Source organism: Pseudochaenichthys georgianus, chromosome 24 (genome assembly GCF_902827115.2).
Source record: "Pseudochaenichthys georgianus chromosome 24, fPseGeo1.2, whole genome shotgun sequence".
NCBI lineage: Eukaryota > Metazoa > Chordata > Actinopteri > Perciformes > Channichthyidae > Pseudochaenichthys > Pseudochaenichthys georgianus.
Window position 1 is genome coordinate 2,819,889 of NC_047526.1, and position 19,882 is coordinate 2,839,770.

The 19,882-nt window shown below is 43.0% G+C and overlaps 1 protein-coding gene across 1 annotated transcript; it reads right to left on the reverse strand.

Annotated features, from left to right (window-relative positions):
• Positions 1–548: 548 nt before the first annotated feature.
• ufl1 (UFM1-specific ligase 1) lies at positions 549–15,819 on the reverse strand. Its single transcript, XM_034076074.2, has 19 exons — positions 15,609–15,819; positions 15,292–15,437; positions 15,126–15,154; positions 14,899–14,996; positions 14,598–14,712; positions 14,375–14,505; positions 14,068–14,126; positions 13,837–13,983; positions 13,488–13,663; positions 13,215–13,394; positions 12,993–13,119; positions 7,394–7,516; positions 7,071–7,191; positions 6,091–6,257; positions 3,057–3,187; positions 2,391–2,471; positions 2,217–2,302; positions 1,285–1,465; positions 549–969 (listed from the first exon to the last, which is right to left on the reverse strand). The coding sequence occupies exons 1-19, from the start codon at positions 15,683–15,685 to the stop codon at positions 757–759; spliced, it is 2,388 nt and encodes a 795-aa protein (XP_033931965.1). The 5' UTR covers positions 15,686–15,819; the 3' UTR covers positions 549–756.
• Between the last annotated feature and the right edge of the window lie 4,063 nt (positions 15,820–19,882).

A 19,882-nucleotide genomic window follows, 5' to 3' on the forward strand; every position in this document is an offset into this window, starting at 1 on the left:
CTACTGTCAGAGATGTGGTATGACATCCAAATGTAGAGAACGTTTATTTGAGTGGCTACTGAAGGGATGTTCCTGCTCAGCGCCCTCTAGTGTTCACACACAGCATTACAGAGAAAATAACCCTCATCTGATGATCTGTAGTTTGTCACAAGAGGGAGACAAACTACTTATATTTCCCAATGCCATTACTTTGGCCCTCACATAAATAATAAACTGAACCCGTTAATACACATTTAATACGTGAGGTATACATAACTCACTGTCCTCATCAAGGAGCTTGAATTAGTCATGCATCTGATCTGATAGCCCTGTTCATCCACGCTGAGTTATGAATTGAACAGTTTATTTTCACCTCAGTTTCACTTTGCTGGACGGCATGGCGCCATCAGCAGACTGGACTCTCCTCTGGTTTCCAGAACAGGCACGTTTCTTTGCCAACTGTTGCTGTTTGCAAGGATATGACCCGAGTGTTTCTACAGCCATGAAGGCACAGTGACTCATAGCACACAGACACTTCCACAACCTTTTACAAGAAGTAGCTCCACACATGAGGAAGACGAGAGCTTTAATGATTGCAGGACAATTAGATCATGTTAACTGTGTCTGCAGGGAGACATCCCACAGGAATTCCCTTTAATCATTTAGAATTATGTCCACATGACTAAATCACAAAAGGACAGGACGACAGCTGCTCCAGCAGAGTTCAAAGTATTCATCCGAACATGTGAGAGGCTGAACAGATTCACTTCTCTGATGCTAGTCCTCTGCGGTGGACGTCTTCCTCTGGGACAGCGTCAGGTCTTTGAGCTGCGGGGTGAGGATGAGGAGCTGTGAGCGGACGCTGCGGGCCTCCTCCTCCCGCTCCCCCTCCCCCTCCCCCTCGGCCTCCTCCTGCTTCCTGCTCTGACTCTGGCTCACCAGCTGCTTCACCACCAGGCTCTGATAGGCCGACACCAGCTGTTGCTGCTCCTGAAAAACAAAACACACTGTTTGTTTCACTGATGCATTATTGTTTTTACTAAAACGTACATGAGCTAATCAAAACGTTTGCATATATAAACAATAGTGTTAATAGCAGGGACCGGCTGTGCAACTCGGTCTGCTGCAGGTGGTCAAATCAAACCACACAGCTGGTGAAGCTGGCATCGGGGTTAAATGCCATTTTATTAGATCTCATTCCAGTTTGAAAAAGGCTTTTTGAACACCCTTCAACCTAAAACCAAACACCCTAATCGATGAGGATGATGATGATCTGTGTAGACCCTCAGGGGGGGGCAGACTCACCGCTGGGATCCGGCCGCAGAGCGTTCCGATGACGTGGGGCACGCAGCGGCCCGGGGCGTGCAGCATGCAGTGGGTGGAGCCCTGGAACAGCAGCACGCTGGTCAGGTGGAGCACCAGAGCTGGGTCCTCCGTCTCCTTCAGCTGCTCCATCAGGGCCTGGCGGTGCAGGAACAGTGCCTGCCTGGAGACACCATCACACTCAGCACAACTACAAGGAAGTACGTCTCAAATACACACGTAGGAGCCAATTAGCACTCTGGATATAAAGGTAGGAACCAATCAGAGGTCGCGTTAACCCAATATTTTCCATCTATGACGGAAAAATCTGAAAGCAGTCCGTCACTTTGACGGATTAGAACAAACTCGGAACAGCGCCAAAGTTCCCCCGCAGCGAGGCTCCGGTGTTAAGCATGCCTGCCAAAAAGGAAATGATACCGTTTCCAAACCCGAACAGATCATTGAAATGTCTGTTGTTGACAGTTCTCTCTCTCCCACGAGCGTAAAGGCCGACGGGTAATACTGCATTTTGACGGAAATGTTACGAACACACACACACACACACACACACACACACACACACACACACACACACACACACACACACACACACACACACACACACACACACACACACACACACACACACACACACACACACACACACACACACACACACACACACACACACGTGTTAAGTGTAACTTTGTGTACGGAGAATGGAAATAAGAAGCAAGCTAAATGGACACTGAGAAATTAAATGGGCTGAGTGTTTCACTTGAAACTTTGGGTTTGACTTTTATTCAACTGGTTAAGTTAAGTGTCGGCAATCACGCCACGATCCTCCGTGGACTAAAGCGCTGAGCTTAGCCTCTCAACCCTCGCTAAAAAAATAAAGGAGAAAAAAAACCTATACAAATGTTGTTTTTTCTTACCTCTCCCTTTTCTTGTCTCCCTTCTTCAGCATGAAGCCGCACACCTCTGCACACGTCTCGATGTTGGTCAGAAAGTCTTCAATGGTCTGTGAACGGGTTTTCGTCACAGTATTTCAGTTTTATTCTTCAAAGTCGAGCGAGATGCTCATGATGTAACCGACAGGAAACACTCACTTTTCCGTTCAGGCAGTTGTGCAGCTTCATCAGGGGTCCTCTGGTGTCCTCCGGCAGCTTGCCCAGAATCTTCACTCTGACCTGAGGAACACATCGGAGAACTTCATCACCAAGACCAAGCTCTGCCCAGTCCCACAGAGCCTTTCAAACATGACGCCAGCGGTCAGGCTGTATGACCACCACGGCCCCTGGTAGACCACCACACGCATATCACAATGACGACAACACCCCTGTTGTGCAATACTACTTATGTGCAATAATATATATAAACCGCTTCATAATTATTATCCTTTCTGGCTGCTGTCCCTCAGCTAGACAATTCAACTGCAGTAATACATCTGTAAATAACTAACTGTATCTACTTCCCCTGGATGATCTCACAACTGTTGTCAATTGCGGGATGTCTTTTTTGTAAATTGTCATTTCTACTTTTATCTTTACTATTTTGATGCGTGCTTCTTAATTAATATTAAGCTAGCTTTGGCTGTAACAAGAAACCAAAATGTCCCCTCTGTGGGACGAATAAAGGTATTCTGATTCTCCAGGAGGAGGAGGAGGACTCGGGTCCAATAGTCTGTCTTTAGAGTACCCAAGAGTCAGCCATAGGATTGTGTCACATGGTATGGTTTCTATTGGCCCTCAGCCACAGAGCAGGACCTTCCTCACCTCAGGGGTGAAGGTGCTGGGATTCTCCACGGACATCATCAGGTCAGCAGCCAGGAAGTTCACCAGGATGTTGGACACGTCCGAGCACACGGTCTTCAGGACGTGCTTGGCAATGTGGACTTGGGTTTCATCTGCATTGATTCATAAAGTTAGCTTTGAATGTTGTCCATTTATTTACAGATGCACTGCAGAGAGCTGTGTGTGATGTAGTGCAACACACAGAGTGTGTGAGGACCTACACATCATGCATAGTGCTGTGTGTGATGTAGTGTAACACACAGAGTGTGTGAGGACCTACACATCATGCATAGTGCTGTGTGTGATGTAGTGTAACACACAGAGTGTGTGAGGACCTACACATCATACATAGTGCTGTGTGTGATGTAGTGTAACACACAGAGTGTGTGAGGACCTACACATCATACATAGTGCTGTGTGTGATGTAGTGTAACACACAGAGTGTGTGAGGACCTACACATCATACATAGTGCTGTGTGTGATGTAGTGTAACACACAGAGTGTGTGAGGACCTACACATCATACATAGAGCACTCGAGCCCATGTTGTTTTTAATTGCTCCAAGATGGCAGCACGTTGATTTGTCTCTGTCAGTGTTTGTCTCATTGTCGTTTTTTGACATTAACTACCTTTCGTGCAAACTGACATTTTATACCTTTTATTTAGCTTTTTCAGACCCGTCTTTTTTTTTTTTTTTTAATGCGCTTTTAGAAGTTTTTTCTCGTCGTTTTGTGCCGGTGCCTCGCTGTGTCTGGATGATTTGCTCTTTCGGACTCTGGATGGCTGCCGGTCCTGCCGTGCTGTCGGGGGCTGATCGACCTGAGCTGCTGTTCCTGAACTAGGTGTGTTGCAGCACGATGTCGCCAAAAGTTACCCTCGTGTTCGCTCTTCTTCTGGGATTAATTGTCAGCCCGCATTTCGGCAAAGCTGACGGATTGCCTCCCAGCGATGTCTCTGTTCACTTTGGACATTCGGATGGTGGAACCTCCGGAGCGCTGACTCCATCGGATAGTTTTTACCAAAAGCTGACGTTTTACAGCACGAAATGCATTCTCCCGTATAACCTTTTGACTCTGGACTCGCTAGTATCCAAGGATCGGAGCAGCCCCGCCCCCCTGAGGAGCGACACGTCCAGACCATGTGAACAAATCATCTACCAGGCTGTTAATATTGTTACTGCTTTGACTCTCTGGCAACGTTAACATGAACCCTGGTCCTGAGTGTTTCTCTGCTTCCTTCTCCGAATGAGTTTAGCTGAAGGCAAGGACTGGGTTTTCTGCATGTTAATGCCAGAAGCCTGGTGCCCAAATTAGATGCTTCCAAGACCTGGTTAAGCCTGATATTGTTGTAGTTTCTGAAACCTGGTTAAAACCGTCTGTCACTGACACTGTGATTCACATTGATGGATATCATGTGTTCAGAGCAGATCGTAAGGGCAGAGCTGGTGGTGTCCACCGCTGCATGGATGGTCCTCACTTAGTATGCGTAGGATGCAGCATTGTGTTTTATTCATGTATAACGCCATTTTAGGAAAGCTTCCACTGTATATTTCTGCCAGATTTGCTCCAGATTTGCGACTCTTACAACCTCAGAACCAGTGGCTGGAAAAAGGAGTCTTTTTTATTATGGTCCTTGGTCTTGGAATGAGCTTCAATCAAGCCTCAAACTGAGGGCACTTGTCCCTAAAGCCTGTTTTAAATTGAAGTTGTCTGAGGTCCTTACCACCAGCTGCTCTTGCAGTAATAAGTAGCACCTTACTGTCCCTAATGTGCTCAATGTAGTGCCTGCTTTTCATCTTTTGGTTTACTTAGTGTGTTCTCTGTATTTTACATCTCTGTGTTATGTGTAATAATGTGTAGCGTTGCTGCCTTCTTGGCCAGGTCAGCATTGTAAATGAGATTTTATCTCAATGCTTTTATCTGGTTAAATAAAAAAAAATAAAAAATGCAGACAGAAGCAAACAACTTCCTCCTGCAGAATGACCCTCTAAATCATATTGGACAGCATTCAGTTTGGATCAAAACTAATTGAACAGTACTGCTGGAGCGAGTGGGACTGATCACACCTCAATAAAAAAGATTCCTTCCATCTGTACAGCGTCTTTCAATCTCCATAGTTTTGGCACGGGTGGAGCTTAGTGGAAAGAATATAGTGCCTAAATGTTTGGACTGTCTCTTTAGTAGGGATCGTTTGAAATTTATCGATTCCGATTCCGCTTATCGATTCCGGTTCTAATCGATTCCCCGTTTCGATTCCAAAATTGTAAAATAAAGAGGTCAAACGTTTAGAGAATAAAAATATCTTTATTCTTTTAAGCTTTAACTGACATGTTTACAAATATTGCACAATAGCTGTGCTTTACTTTAACTGAGCTATGCCTGTGGCAAGCTATGAACAGGCTTTACACTGTGCCTTTCTCTTTCTTAGTGTAGTGGAGCCTCACTTCAGAGCGTTTACCGCGACCCATCTTTGGTGAAAAATAAATAAGGGCGGTGCCGCTGACGACCGGCCGTTCTCTGATTCTCCAGAACACACAGGCGGCCCGTCCGCCCTTACCCTGTATTCCACCGGGTCACCGCGGCGCAGACGGACCCGGTGGAATACAGGGTCTACCGCGTGTAGGAACCGTTAAGCAGGCACCCGGCATTTTCTTATCGGTTCTCACCTGGAACCGAGTTTTGGTTCCCAACCCTACCCTTTAGAGATTTAATTGATCAAATCACTTTTAAAAACTCACTTTTTTAGAATTACTTTGATTTTTTCTTTAAAAATATGTATTTATTCTTTTCTATCACTTTAACTCTGTGTTTTTATGCTTAGATGATGTTGTTTAGTTCACTTGCTCTTGGTGTATTTCTATGTGAGAGCACTTTGTAGCTATGTTTCGAAAAGGTGCTCTATAAATAAAGTGTATTATTATTAATGTAATTGTGTCCCACTCACTCCAGCAGCACTGCATGTGTCTGCCTTCAGGTGTTCTGGACTGAGAAAGATTTCCACTTGGTGTTGAATTTACCAGAGAAGAACTTGGTGCCCTTCTCAAAGAGGCGGATGTTGTTGTAGAGGCTGTTGATCTCCTCCTGCAGGTCCTTCATGCTCTGCTTCTTGTTGGCCCTGGACGGAGCGCTGCTGGAGGACAGGAAGACCGAGCGCAGCACCTCCTGGTACGCTTTGTTCAGAGGCCTGCAGAGACACTCCGTGAGAACTGGGCTGTGTGGGTTAGGGAAACGTACTCCCAGAGGTGGTACTTGAGTAAAATCAGAAGTATCACAGTGTGCTGATACTCTGTTACAGTAAAAGTCCTGCATTCAAATGTTACTCAAGTAAAAGTAGAAAAAGTAATTATCATCAAAATATACTTAAAGTACCAAAAGTAAAGTAGTGATTGTGCAGATTGGTCCATTTCAGAATAATATATATGATGTGTTTTATAATGATTGATCATGAAAGTGTTCTCAAAGCTGGTGAAGGTGCAGCTAGTCTGAAGTACTTTGTAGACTGCAGGGTAGCTGGTGGATTCACTCCAGGTGGAACTAAAGTCTGATTCAACACTTGGTTAGATTTCACATCATTCATCCACATCTGTGAAGTAACTAAAGGTATTAATACATGTAGTGGAGGAAAAGTACAAAGTTGCATCACATTGAAAGACTCAAGTACAAGTACCACAAAACTGTACTTAAATCTACTTTAAACTATTGCTTACTTCAGACATAGAGCCTTAATGATCATGTTATGTGCAAAACATACTTTTTAACAATCTCAAACCCTAACATTAAGGTATAAATATTACCTATTGAATGCTGCTACTCATTTCTTTACTCATTTTTTAGCCACTTATTCGTCTGTATTTTGTATTTGTATTTCCAATGTGTGCCTTGTCTCTATATTTAACATTCTAGTTACTTTATTATTGATCTGCTTTGTCCCTTTTCTGTGACATTGTACATTTCCCCGGTGCAGGACGGATAAAGAAGTTCTGATTCGGAGTATTACCTGACTAAATGCTCCGCCAGCTCGGAGAGGATTTCTTCGGGGCAGTCGCTTACTCTCTCCTCTAAAACCGCCACGATGTCCTCCTGGGCCATGAAGGGCGCTGCAGTCTGTTTACTGCGATCTTGGAGAGGTAACACACAGGTTAATTAGTATCCCAGGGACACTACAGCTGCCTCTGCCTCCCATGAAAAAAGCTGAACAACCCAGGGGAGAGGTTTCTATCCCAGTAGCCTTCAGACTCTTGTTACAGTGAGCAGGCTTAATGTGCACACGGAGACATGTTGTCCCTGTAACAGGAAGTAGCTGTGTGTCCATGAGCGTACTTTGCTGTGCGGGTCCGGTCTCCTCATCGCTGTCCTCGTCTCTCCTCCCTTTCTTCTTGGTTTTACGGATGCGTATCTCTCTGGCGTTGCCTCCGCCGCCTGACTTCACACTGCCGCTGCCCTCTGGGAGACACACAGGCACATGATGTACAATCCACAAACAAATAACCTTCTTCTTATTAAATATCACCAGGGATGCTCTATATAATACAAATACTGATTTTGTAACTCCTTATTTCCAAATGTTGCTTTTTTTTTTAAGTACATAGTTTGTAGTTTAAGTGCACCTTAGGAGAAGAGTTCAAGGATATACAGTTTTACATTACATTGTTTCCCCTAGGTTTACTGCTTTGGGGGGGTGCTGCCTGAGTGTTGGGGGGGGGGGGGGGGGGGGTTGGGTGGCGGCATTGGCGGATATATATTATTATTATTATTATAATATTATTGTTATTGATTAATGCATCAGTTTCTTAGTCAGGTAATTTTTCATATACTGTTGGTACTTGTCAATGTCTCTAGGTATGTAAACGTGGCCCTGTAAATACGATGTTCTGTTGTTTTATGTTCATGTTGTAACTAGTGTTAATTTCGTCAGCTATTTTTTTTATTTAGTTTTAGTCTTAGTCCTTTGTTAAATTTCCTTTTCAGTTTGTCATATTTAGTCACCTTCATCCTGTTTTTATTTAGTCAAGATTTAGTCGCCTAAAAGTCTGAGCATTTTAGTCTTATTTTAGTCAAAGAAAACTAATTATTTTAGCCTTGTTGTCAATGAAAACTGTTGAGTCTTTTTTAGTCATCAGATTATATAGAACATTTCAGTCAAACTAGTCTAGCCAAAACCAATAATTTGTCATTTTAGTATATATAAATAAATAGGATTATATCTTGTCCTTATTTGATGAAAAACTCAGGTTGAATGATTAAGAAAGCAGCTTTGCAGAGTATCTGCTCAGGTTTGTGGTGTTTGTACCTCTGTGTTGTGGCCACATTGCTTCCCTTCTGATGAAACAATGCATTCGCTTTTTTTCTCCGCCTCATTGCAGCGAAAATGAGCCCAATATCACATCGTTTCTTTCTCCCAAGCAGTGGTGGCTTTAGACTTTTTCGTTGTCAGTCATTTTGACGGACAGGATCGTAACATTTCCGTCATAATCCATTATTACCCGTCGAGTGCACAATTTATCACTCACTCGCGCTGACGGGGGGTATTCGGATAACGCGAGTGCGACCACTGCTCCCAAGCCCTGTTGTTGCCATTTCATTTTCTGTTAAATAAGGTTAGTTAGACCATGAGTTAGACCACGAGTTAGACCACGAGTCTTCCTGACAGTTCACAGTGTGCCGCTGCCCGGTGTAATTCAAATGTACCGCCGCGCGCAGCACAGAAACAGCTGCTGCCCTGCCGCAGCACCGGAAATGGAACTGCTGGGAGAAAAACTGACTATCAGAGATGTAACTTTATCTTTGATAATATTTCGTCTCCTCATTTTTCGTCAACGAAAGTAAAGAGAGATTTTGGCATAGTTTTTATTTAGTGAACTACATTTTCGTCTCGTCACTTTTTGTCAACGATATTGCATGATGATTTCGAAATCAACGAAATTAACACTAGTTGTAATCTACTTGCTGCCATGTTGGACAGGTCTCTCTTTTTAAAAAAAAATTGCGGTAGATTTTGTCAGTCTCACGACGGTATTGGGATGTTTATTTATCGCGATACCGCGATATTCGGTATATCGTTACATCCCTAATATATATAGCATTTTTTTTTGGGTTTAATGTCAGGGGGGGCGCGGGGCGCAGCGCCCCTCCAAGACAATGGTAGGGGAAACACTGGATTACATTCCATGTCACTTGTTAGCAGTGTTGTGCTAGTTACTGAAATCCAGTAACTAGTTACCATTACTAGTTACTTCATTTCAAAAGTAACTCAGTTACTTTACTGATTACTTACACCAAAAAGTTATGCGTTACTGTGAAAAGTAACGTTTTAGTTACTTAAAAAAGGGCTCCCATTAATGCCCTTATAGCCTTCATTTCAGTGCTGTTATTGCATTGGAGAATAATACAATCTGTTGATCAACTTGACATGCATTATATGCAATCTGGATAGCATCGATATTAGCTGGCTTTACATTTTTGTATATTCTTTCTCCAGGTTTCTCTAGCTTCGTCCCAGCATGTTGTTTCTGCAGATGCTTTAGAGATTTGAATGACTGGTTTGGGCAGTAGATAGGCTCTTTGACCCGCCAGGACACAACTTACATTTAACTAAAACGTTCTTTTCTTTGTGCTCGACAAAAGTGAAATAGTGAGAATATCTCCAGGTGGAGAAACTAGACTTGAGCTCCGCCGCCGCCATGATAGTCTTGTTAGTAAACAACACAAACACGCCCACAGCCCGTCTCCGCATGTGACACAGGAAGTATCTAAGTACATTTACTCAAGTACTGTACTCAAGTACAGTTCTCATCTCTGTTCGCCTGGCATTGACTATATAAAAAAACTAACGCAGTCATGGAGTAACGCACCATGTAGTAACGTTAACTGAGTTACTGAATTTAAAAAGTAATGCGTTAGAGTACTAGTTGCTGCCAAAAATAACAGCGTTACAGTAACGCGTTACTTGTAACGCGTTAGTCCCAACACTGCTTGTTAGACACTTTTATCCAAAGTGACTTCCATACATTCAGTACTTTGATGCCAATACTTTTACTTGTAACATTTTGAATGCAGGACTTTTTATTGTAACCGAGTATTCCTACACTGATACTTTTACTCAAATACAAGATCTGAACTTCTCCCACCTCTGGCAATAAGTCTGGTGGTTATAAAAAAAAAACCCTGCTCTGAAGGTTATTTTCATTTTACAAATCCTGCACTCAGCTTTGCTTTCTCCAATATCATTGAAAAGCAGCCAGATGCTGCTTCTTTTTTCGGTTTTCGCTATTTTTTTGACTTTTTCCAACGCGCTTGCATTTAAATCCGGCTCCCCGTCGCTCTGTGTAGCTGGCCTGCACCACGAGCGTCTGCCCCCCACCCTTCTTTCACATAATGGTATGATCCTAGTGTGTCCTCGCATATGATTGGCCGCATGGTGGCTCAGCAAAATAAAGTCCCGCCCCTGCCTGCATGGAGCAAGAGTTGGAGCGGCTGAAGATTCTGCTCTCCCTGACGGGAGTCTGGTCTTCTAGCGGCATCTCGCGATCGGCCTGTTGGAGACCCCTGAATTAAATTATCAAGTCACCTCAAGTCAGAAGTCAAGTCCAAGTCAAGTCCCGAGTCATTGGTGTTCAAGTCCAAGTCGAGTCGCAAGTGTTTTGTGATTTTGTCAAGTCATCAAATTGGTGACTCGAGTCTGACTCGAGTCCAAGTCATGTGACTCGAGTCCACACCTCTGTCCGAAGATCAGCGCATTATCTCACTGAGCCACCCTATACGATTTATTATTTCTAACCCGCCGAGCGATCCAGATCTAACTTTCTTAACTTCTTTCTGCTCTGACCATTCAAATGTTCATTCATTTTGAACATTCAATTTCATCAAAATATGTGTATTTCAAATTGCATTATTGTTGTCTTTGAAACTTTGAGGGAGATTAAATCATCCTGATATTCAAATATTCGACCCCCAACGAGATAACTGTTGGGGGTTGGGCTTTGCTGGTGTTATATGTATCAAAGAAAAGATCTGGCCATACGGACAGTTTCATTTCACCATCATTTAGGCCTGAGAATATTCCCGAACTCCAAGCAGTAAATAACAATTCCTGAGGACAAAATGTATGACATTAGTGTGAGCTGCACATTTACCCAACACCTCACTAATATAAGAGTGGAAGCTGGGTAACCAGAGCAGCTGGGATGAGTCACATGACATTAAGACACTATTTAGATCAGGGGTGGGGAACCTTTTTCCCCTCAAGGGCCATTTCAATTTTTACAATATCCTCAGAGGGCCGTACAAGTTATTGACCTCTGCTTAAAAAAACTAAAATCACAGCCCATTCATTTCATTCTGTGCAAAGAAAAAGCAACCTCCTAATCCAGATATCTCACCATGACTCGCGTATGCATGCACGTGCAGGGTGTGGCGTGACCACCAAAACAGAAGGATATGGACACAAGATGTGTGCAAATGTATTTAGTTTCCTATCCATGTGAACATGATTTAAGTGGGGGGGGGCCTAACCTCCTCTAGGGGGGTCCGGGGGCATGCTCCCCCAGGAAGATTTGTTTTTAAATGTTGAAGTTAAAAGCATCAATCTGGTGCACTTTGAGAGCAACATTAAGAGATCTATGGATACATCTCTCAACGCCCATATGAAACTGAACTGGAAGCAGATTTATTTTTCTTTATGAATATGACAAATCACTCTCCTTTCAAACTGTATTCTTCTTTATTAATAACTTTTTTACTGTCATATAGTATTTTATACCCGTTTTCTTTATTCTCTTATTTTTGTATAACTATAATGATCATATAAAGATGTGCCTTTACCTCACTGGAAAAAGCTTCTTATATTCGTTAGCATAGCTAGCTAACCAGATGCTAATAACAACAAAGTTATTGACTGTATGATCAGTATGACAGATGAACAGATCTTTCAACTAAAGACACAGCCACGCAAAAACTGCGGCATGTGTACGGCTCCTTATGGGCACTGCCATTTCTGAAGTGCTGGAGTGACGTTCTGGTGCTCTCCGTCAGAACTGCACCCCTGTCAGACGAGACATATACCACGTGATGACACGTTAGGCTCGTGTTGTGTTCAAGGACCCTGACCGTGGCCAGGAAAAACAGGCACTCGCTTGTTTAATTTTTTTGCGGTCTAGATTTCTTACATTTTTTCCTATTTTGCGTGTGTTTAGAAATTACCTCGAGGGCCACACCAAATTGAATGAGAATATTCGCTGGTCTCTATCCTTCTATGATCCAAAACGGAGTATATTTAGTTTTTTGACTGTTGGAGAAAGTTAATTTGGAACCGGAGAGATTTTTTTTAAATGTATTAATAATAAAAGTAAATCATGTATTAATACATTGCCATGAGCACACGTAACATTGAATTGAGACTGTAAACCCCTTAACCCCCCCCATCCCTCATGTTATTGTCCTGTTCTGTTTGTAATGTGTGTGAGCATTGTCCTTGTCTTTATGTATGTCTTTGAAAAAAACAAAAAAACATTTTAAGACATCTATGGACCGAATAATTAATCATCAGAAAAATAATCTGTAGATGAATGATCAGGACTGAAAACAACAGTTGCTCTGCAGCCCTAGTTTGAATGTTGGTGCCCCCCCACCCAGTTTTCTGAGGCCTCTCAATGTTTCTCTGTCTCAAGGTTTTTCTCACAACCAGCGCCGAGTGTTCTGGGCTACAAAACAATTACAAATGTCTGAAATCTGTGTTGAGAATCCAGTAGACCTCCTAGGAGTCTGAAGACACTTCAGATCCTGAAAAAAGAGGACGTACATTTCTCCAATGTAGAAAGAGTAATCAGTCTGAGAGCCAATTGGGTCACCAGTTTGCTCTAGATTTCAACGTTTTGCTATATGTGTTTATTGGTGTGTGTGAGGTGGGCTGGACTTCACCAACCTGTGCTCTTCTTCTTGCGCTCTGCTTCTCTCTTGTCCTTTTTAGAAGTTGATGTGCTCTCTGTCAGCATGGACGCTTGCTTCAGATCGTCTTCAGTTATCAGGAACACTGGATTGTTCTTTACTTCCTGGGAGACACATGAGGAAACAGCACACACTGTACTTTCAAAGTCTTTTTTTCTCATGGTTGAACTCGTGCAGATGTGACGGAGGACGGCTGTACCTTCTGAGCTTTCTGCTGCATGGCGTCATCAAACAGAGATAGGCAGTTGCTGATGAACTTCTCACTGACCACCACCGTGTCTCCAAGCACTCTGGCAGAGGACTGGACATTAGTGCTCCTCATCGCCTCGGCGATCAGCATCCCCATGTCCTCCACTGACAGGCAGCTGGGCAGAATGGGCTGAAAGAGCCAGAGTGAGAGCCAGGATTAAAACTGAAGAGATTCATATATTTACCATGAATAGGGGCTCAGTTAGAGACAGCTGTGGAGCACCTGTATGTCAGTCCATGTGGCCGAGTTGACGGCCTCCTCCACAGATGCCTCCACCTGGTCCACCAGAGCCTGCCCCACGCAGGCCGCCCTGAGGAACAGCAGCTTGCTGGACTTGAAGCGCTTCTTGATATAGCTGCTGGGCTCAGGGATCCCCAGCCGGACCAGAGCGTCAAACTCTGCAGGAGGAGGAGTGCACTTTGACTACACAGACACAATTATAGTAATACAACCTCCAAAAGACATCACTCGCCTCCCTGAGATTTAAAATGGTACATGTAACATTATGGAAATAACATTTCTAAAGAACAACTAGACCTATGTTATATATATAACATTTCAAAACCCATACCCAAATATCCGTTCTGCTTGAGGAAAGCGTCCACCCAGGCGTTCTGAGTTTTGGAGTAGATATCAGGGATGTACACAGCCTTGTCCTGCCGGCCTCCCACCACGCTGCCCTTCAGACGGCCGGTGTTCACTAGCTCCTCCAGAACCGCTGGCAACAACAGAGCCATCACAGAATCAGACACTGAGGCAAAACACCACCATAAACCACAGAACCATGAAACGGTCTGCTTACAGTACAGAAGATGTTCCTGAAAGCCAAAAGCTGCGATCATGCTGCTGACAGGTGTCGGCCTGCAGGACACAGAAACAGAAACAAAACAGAGTCAATCAAAACATTTTCTTCTGTCCACTTTCGCAAGTCGTAAATTCTGCTCTGCTAAGATATGACTATAAAGAAGTTGTTCATAAACGTGGTCATTTCTTTAGATTAAAAATTGGTCACTGCAGGTAGTTGTTGTAAAACAAGAACTGGCACAAATCTGTTGTACGAGTGGATCTTGCATAATGCCTGATGTGTGAAATGCATGAGCCATGTTGACCTGGTAATGGCACTGAACAGCCCTCGTATCCTGGCTTTGTGACGAGCAACAAAAGCTGGAGTGAATATCACCCCCCTGTTGTACTCGTCCATCTCACCCTGGATGAGCTTCCCGAGACGCTTTGACAGCTCCTGAGGTACATCACAAAACACACATGTATCAATATCAATATTACATCTTGTGTGATAAACACGTGCAGTAAAAGGCTGGCAGTGACACTCACGTCATTCAAGACATCTCCTGGGAGGTCGTAGTTTTTACACAGCTCTGCGATACTGATCAAACCGGCCTCCTGCAGCTTGTCGTTCACCTCCTCCGCCAAGCGGTCCAGGTACGAGCTGCAGACATGACAAGATCAGCGGCAAAGTTCAAAGATGTGCTTTTCATTGAGATCTTCAATTAGTTACATTTGAAAACAAGGAATAAGTGTTCTTTAAAGTCTACCTCTATTGATTGTTTTTGTTTAGTGACTGTCCAAGAAACAGAGATAATAACTTTTCACCGAAGGCCAACTGAATACTCACTCATCAATAAGTTGTCCCAGTACAAGTTGAACTCCTTTATCATATTTAGCAATGTCGCCTGCTCTGTTTTCCACATGGACCCAATCCACATTGATGATCTGAAGATAAGAAGATCCAGACATAACGCATAGGAAATCTACTAATGAAGGTAACATGGATTGTGTGTCTAACATATGGTACAGGACTCAGCTGGTACACACAGCCATATTTCAACCTGCTTAACACACCTGCTGGAGGTCCACGATGTTGATTCTCCCTAAATTGAATGACAGGAACAATTCACTGTTATCATTCCGAACTGTCATATGCTACAGCTCACATGGTTTCCAGGCCATGAGGCGGGCCTTTGAGAGCTAAGCAGACAGTATGATGTGTGGACGCTGTCACACTGACCTCCGTGCACGTAGAGCTCATCTCGGATCTCCCTGCTGATCTGAGCCGGGGTGATGTACTCCTTTCCGTCCAGGGTGTGCACCACATCCAGCTTCTTGTCTTGGACCAGTTTTGTAATAATTTCAATGCAATTCCTCTCCGATAGCCTGCAAAAGGTTAAGCACGTGTCATAGCTAACGTTTACCTGCTAATTGTACCGTACGTCTACATTTGGTCTTAGAATGATAGCAGTTCACAGAAAGACTAGCTTAGCAGCGTTACTTCTAAATGAAAGTGAATGCTACCCAACATTAGCTTTGCTGCTAACAGTTTCTTACCTTTGCACGGTGTCAGCAAACTGTGCTCTCTGAAAATCAGCAGCAAGCCGGCGGATTTCTTCCCACTCATCCGCCATTGTTTAAAGTTTATTTTTTACCAAGAAGAGTCAGCTGTCAGGACTTTCTTCAAACTACCGCTGCCAAGAAGCAAGTGCGGGGCTAGGCTAGCTCCCAGACTCCCGAGCCACACGTCAACATAGAGTGACGTAGAACCGAGAGCCGCGAGGGACACATCTCCGGATTGTATAAAGCGTTAGTCATACGGTCATACTGTAACCAGGGGCGGATCTAGACAAATATCCATGGGGTGGTAGGAGATTTTGAGGGGTGGCATCCCCTGGCAGAAGTATATGCTGATTTAATCGCAGTCGTATCAATCAATGTTAACATGGAAAGCCACAATATTAATATTTTTAACTGAATAACATAGGTGACATTATTGTGGCACATCAGTAAAGCCTTACATATAAATATATAAGGTGGCAGGCATCATTTAATGAATTTTAACTGAACAATATCTGAATGAGTTTGTTTCACTCTTAGACCAGCAGGGGAACCAAATCTATGCAGACAGCTGCAATAAGTACATTAATTAACTGTCTCATCGATGTTTGTCTGAATGAATATAATATTATTGTAACGTTCGACAAAGGGAGTCGGAAACAGGCTTCCAGTGATTGGGTTTAATAACTCCTTTGTTCGCTTACGGTTATTGTATACAGCTCAGGTTACAGGTTCATCATTACTCTCTACTCCACTCCCTAACTCACTCACCGTCAAACAGACCAGCATTACTGTTCAGCTCTGTGATTGGCAGAGAGACGGGGACGCTTGAGTGACACACCCCGCACCCATGCAGGGTCGCTACACTATTAACAATCATATTATTCCTATCAGCTGTCAATCACTGTTATCATTCACATATTCATTTATTATTGAATAAACTATATTTTTTGGAGGAGTTGTTACAACCCTGGGTCATTATGTCATATGTGTGTAGATATTTTTCCCTCCTCCTGTGTCTGAGTGAGCAAGCAGGTGGTGCTCGTTAGCTGATTAGCTACCTTCAACCTGCTGATTGGTCCACCTGAAGAAGAGGGGAGCATTTAAGCTGCAGCCATGCAGTCCTTCTGCCCTCTCTCTGACTTAACTTCTCCTGCTCCCAACAGAATTGCGTATTAAGAAGATATCTGTCCTGTTGTGCTGTGGGTATACTTAGTGATGGCAAAATGAAGCTTTGAATGAAGCGTCGAACCACTTGGACAATTGTGTCGGAAATAGGTTCATTTCTCGAAGCTTCAGTTACAGCTAGTGATGGCGAGATGAAGCCTTATGAAGCTTTGAAGCTTTCCAGCCAATTGGTTAGCAAAAGGGTTCATCTCATGAGGCTTCATCATGGGCTTCATTTGAACACAAACCCCCTGTTGGTCAAAGTGTGTAAAACAAGCAGATTGGACATCTCAACAGTGTGTTCTATCTCATACCGAGTTCCCAATGAGTAAAGCGTTAGATTCGAATTAAATCATATTTTCATGTTAACAATATTGTATTTACTCCAGTTTAATGATTGTGATTGAAAAGCCTAAGGAGGCTGGTAAACATTGCAAAGAGGGATTTGTATTCCATAATAATATTCGTAAACTTAACCATGTTGTAGCCTGAGAAAGGCTAAACCATATCAAACAATACATTAACTACATTATCTCATTTAGCTGTAGCTTTTATAAATAAATAAAAAAGACATATTGACCAGTCGTTGAACCAGGGACCCTGCGGTCATGAGTCAACTGCTTTCCAGCTGAGCCACAGCACACACTCTAAAGCTCCCTGAAAACACTGCACGCTATTTATTCCTGTATTTATTCATTTATTTGTTCATTGATGTTTTTATTCCTCCTTTTATTTATTTATACTTAAAACATGTTCCAACCTCTATAAGTGAGGGTCTGAGCTCTCTTGATTCCATCGTGTCACCGGGCCCGGGTACAGGAGGGGTAATATGGTTCTTATTATACATCAATGGGTAATATGAGCGTTGTGGTTCAACCGATCTAAAGCACTTTCTGCTTCCAGCAAATCGGTTCACTAAAAGGTTCATCTGAGGCTTCATCATGGGCGTCATGTGCACACGAGACCCCCTGTTGGTGAACAGGTGTAAAACAGCCAAATATTATTTGTAATCTTTGACATACTAAAAATACTGGAAATTATGATACAAAAGTGTAAAAGATGTAAAATGTATTTGTAATCCTGTATTAACAGAATTTTGCACCAGTAAGTGTTTTAAAATGACTGTATATAATAATAAAAACAATGTATCAATACAGTATCTTGTTGTTATATCTATACATAAATAAATGTAAATGTCTGCTGCCTTCTTCTTAACTTTGCAGAGGGCAGTGAATGTGCTTGTGATTCATGGAACAATTTTATTGGTTTTTGTTTAAAAACAATGTTTTTTCCACAGTTTTCGGGCTTAGACGATTTCTTTTCTTTGACACAACTTATCCTGCCTTTGAAAAGACCCTTTCACACGGGACTGAGGAAGCAGGTGTGCACACAAAAGTGACTGCAAGTTTATGCAGGTTTGGATAAACATGTTTTTGTGTCTGCCAGTAGTTCAGAGGGTCCTCCAAGCGTCCGATATTTGGTTCGAACAGATGCGTCAGCTGTGCATTCTTGGTCTTCCTGGACATCTTCACAATCTGATCCAATTTATGCCAGAGTTTGTTTCCTAAAACGTATACACGGAGAGTGTCAGTGGATGTAGTAATTACTTCAAATTGCTTTGAAATTAATAAAATCAAGCTGTGTTAAGAATGCATATCTTGTAACTTTCTTTTATTTGCATGATAAAGTGAAGTTAACATGGTTAAATTATAAAATATTATTCCAAAATATTAAATGACAAACCTTTAGCAGCACGATAATGCCTTAGCATGGAAGAAGTATTGTTATTGTATCCCAGTTCCCTGGAGCACAATAAACACTTCACATTTGAATGAAATAGAAAAAGTAAAAAAATGAACCATACAAAATCTAACATAATACATCTGTTGTAATATACTATGTATGCAACCTACCTTATTGGGTGAAATCAGATCAAAGTGTTCCCACACAGGGGAAGTCCTTCTCTTCTTTGCTGGCTCCATTCTAACGAGTTGCAAAAATATCGTACAACCAAAACTGGCAAACAACAGTGTTGTCCTCTCACAAGGTTCACACATCTTGATTCGAATCCCATGGTTTTTATCTGTCAGAAGCACGCGCCAAGATCTGAAGCACTTCCTGAAGCTGTCACGTGGTATCGATAGGCAGCGAGGCTTCGTTTGTCATCGATGACGTCACTGGCCCAAAACGATACAAGCCTCGATACAGGCTTCACAAAAAGCTTCGGGGATTACTCGACACGCTCCGAAGCCTCGGCGCAATACGTAACATCACTAGTTACAGCGACCTCTCCTGGCGAAGTGCAAGGCTGCAGTGGGTTTAACGTATCTTTGCCTTGAAAAATATTCGATGCACACACACACTAAGACTGAATATCATGTTCTATTTGCAATTAAAGATTGATTATTGGGTTATTGAGAAGAGACTCTATAGAGAGTGTTGGACATTTTTTTGGGAGGAGACGGCCTTTTAACAGTTATTAAAGTATTAAAGTTGAAAAGCAATGATTAAAAGTACATCCATTCCGGGCTTTGAACCAGCTGCGCGGAGGACATCGCCACATTCGGGCCGCCGGCTCTACCCACTGGGCTATCTATTCCTTCAAATATTGGACTGTTTTTATATTAGTGATAATTGTCTTTTTGTTCAGAACTTCTCCACATTTCGAAGTGTTTCCCGAGCCAGAACGACCTATCTTTCTTCCTGGCTTGCTCTATAATGATACTACAATTCAAATGCAATACCAACAACAACTCAACAGCAACAACGCAAACTACGACAAAAACCTGAGGTTACGTACTGTAACCCAGCTTCTATGAGTATAGGCGCAGCCCTCTAAGGCTATCGCTATTGGGTAATCCCACTGCACGTGTGCAGCACTGACAGACTTAATCCACGCCCACCTATGACGTGGTCCCCACCTCCGGGCTCACTTCCGTATAAATAGGAAGAAGGCCCGTCCAACTGCTCCCACACAAACAGCTTTTCTTCAGCTATTCGCGGAGCCAGTGGGGCCCGAACCTTAGAGGGCTGCGCTTATACTCATAGAAGCTGGGTTACAGTACGTAACCTCAGGTCTATTTCGTATGAGGCTTCGCCCTCTA

Bases quoted from the DNA above. Each gene is read 5' to 3' on its own strand.
- ufl1 (XM_034076074.2), bottom strand. From the start codon at position 15,685: ATGGCGGATGAGTGGGAAGAAATCCGCCGGCTTGCTGCTGATTTTCAG. The intron at 14,997-15,125 runs GTGTGTTAAGCA...TCTTATCTTCAG, and splicing joins ACATCGTGGACCTCCAGCAG to ATCATCAATGTGGATTGGGT. The intron at 13,395-13,487 runs GTGCTCCACAGC...TGGCTCTTTCAG, and splicing joins CCACATGGACTGACATACAG to CCCATTCTGCCCAGCTGCCT.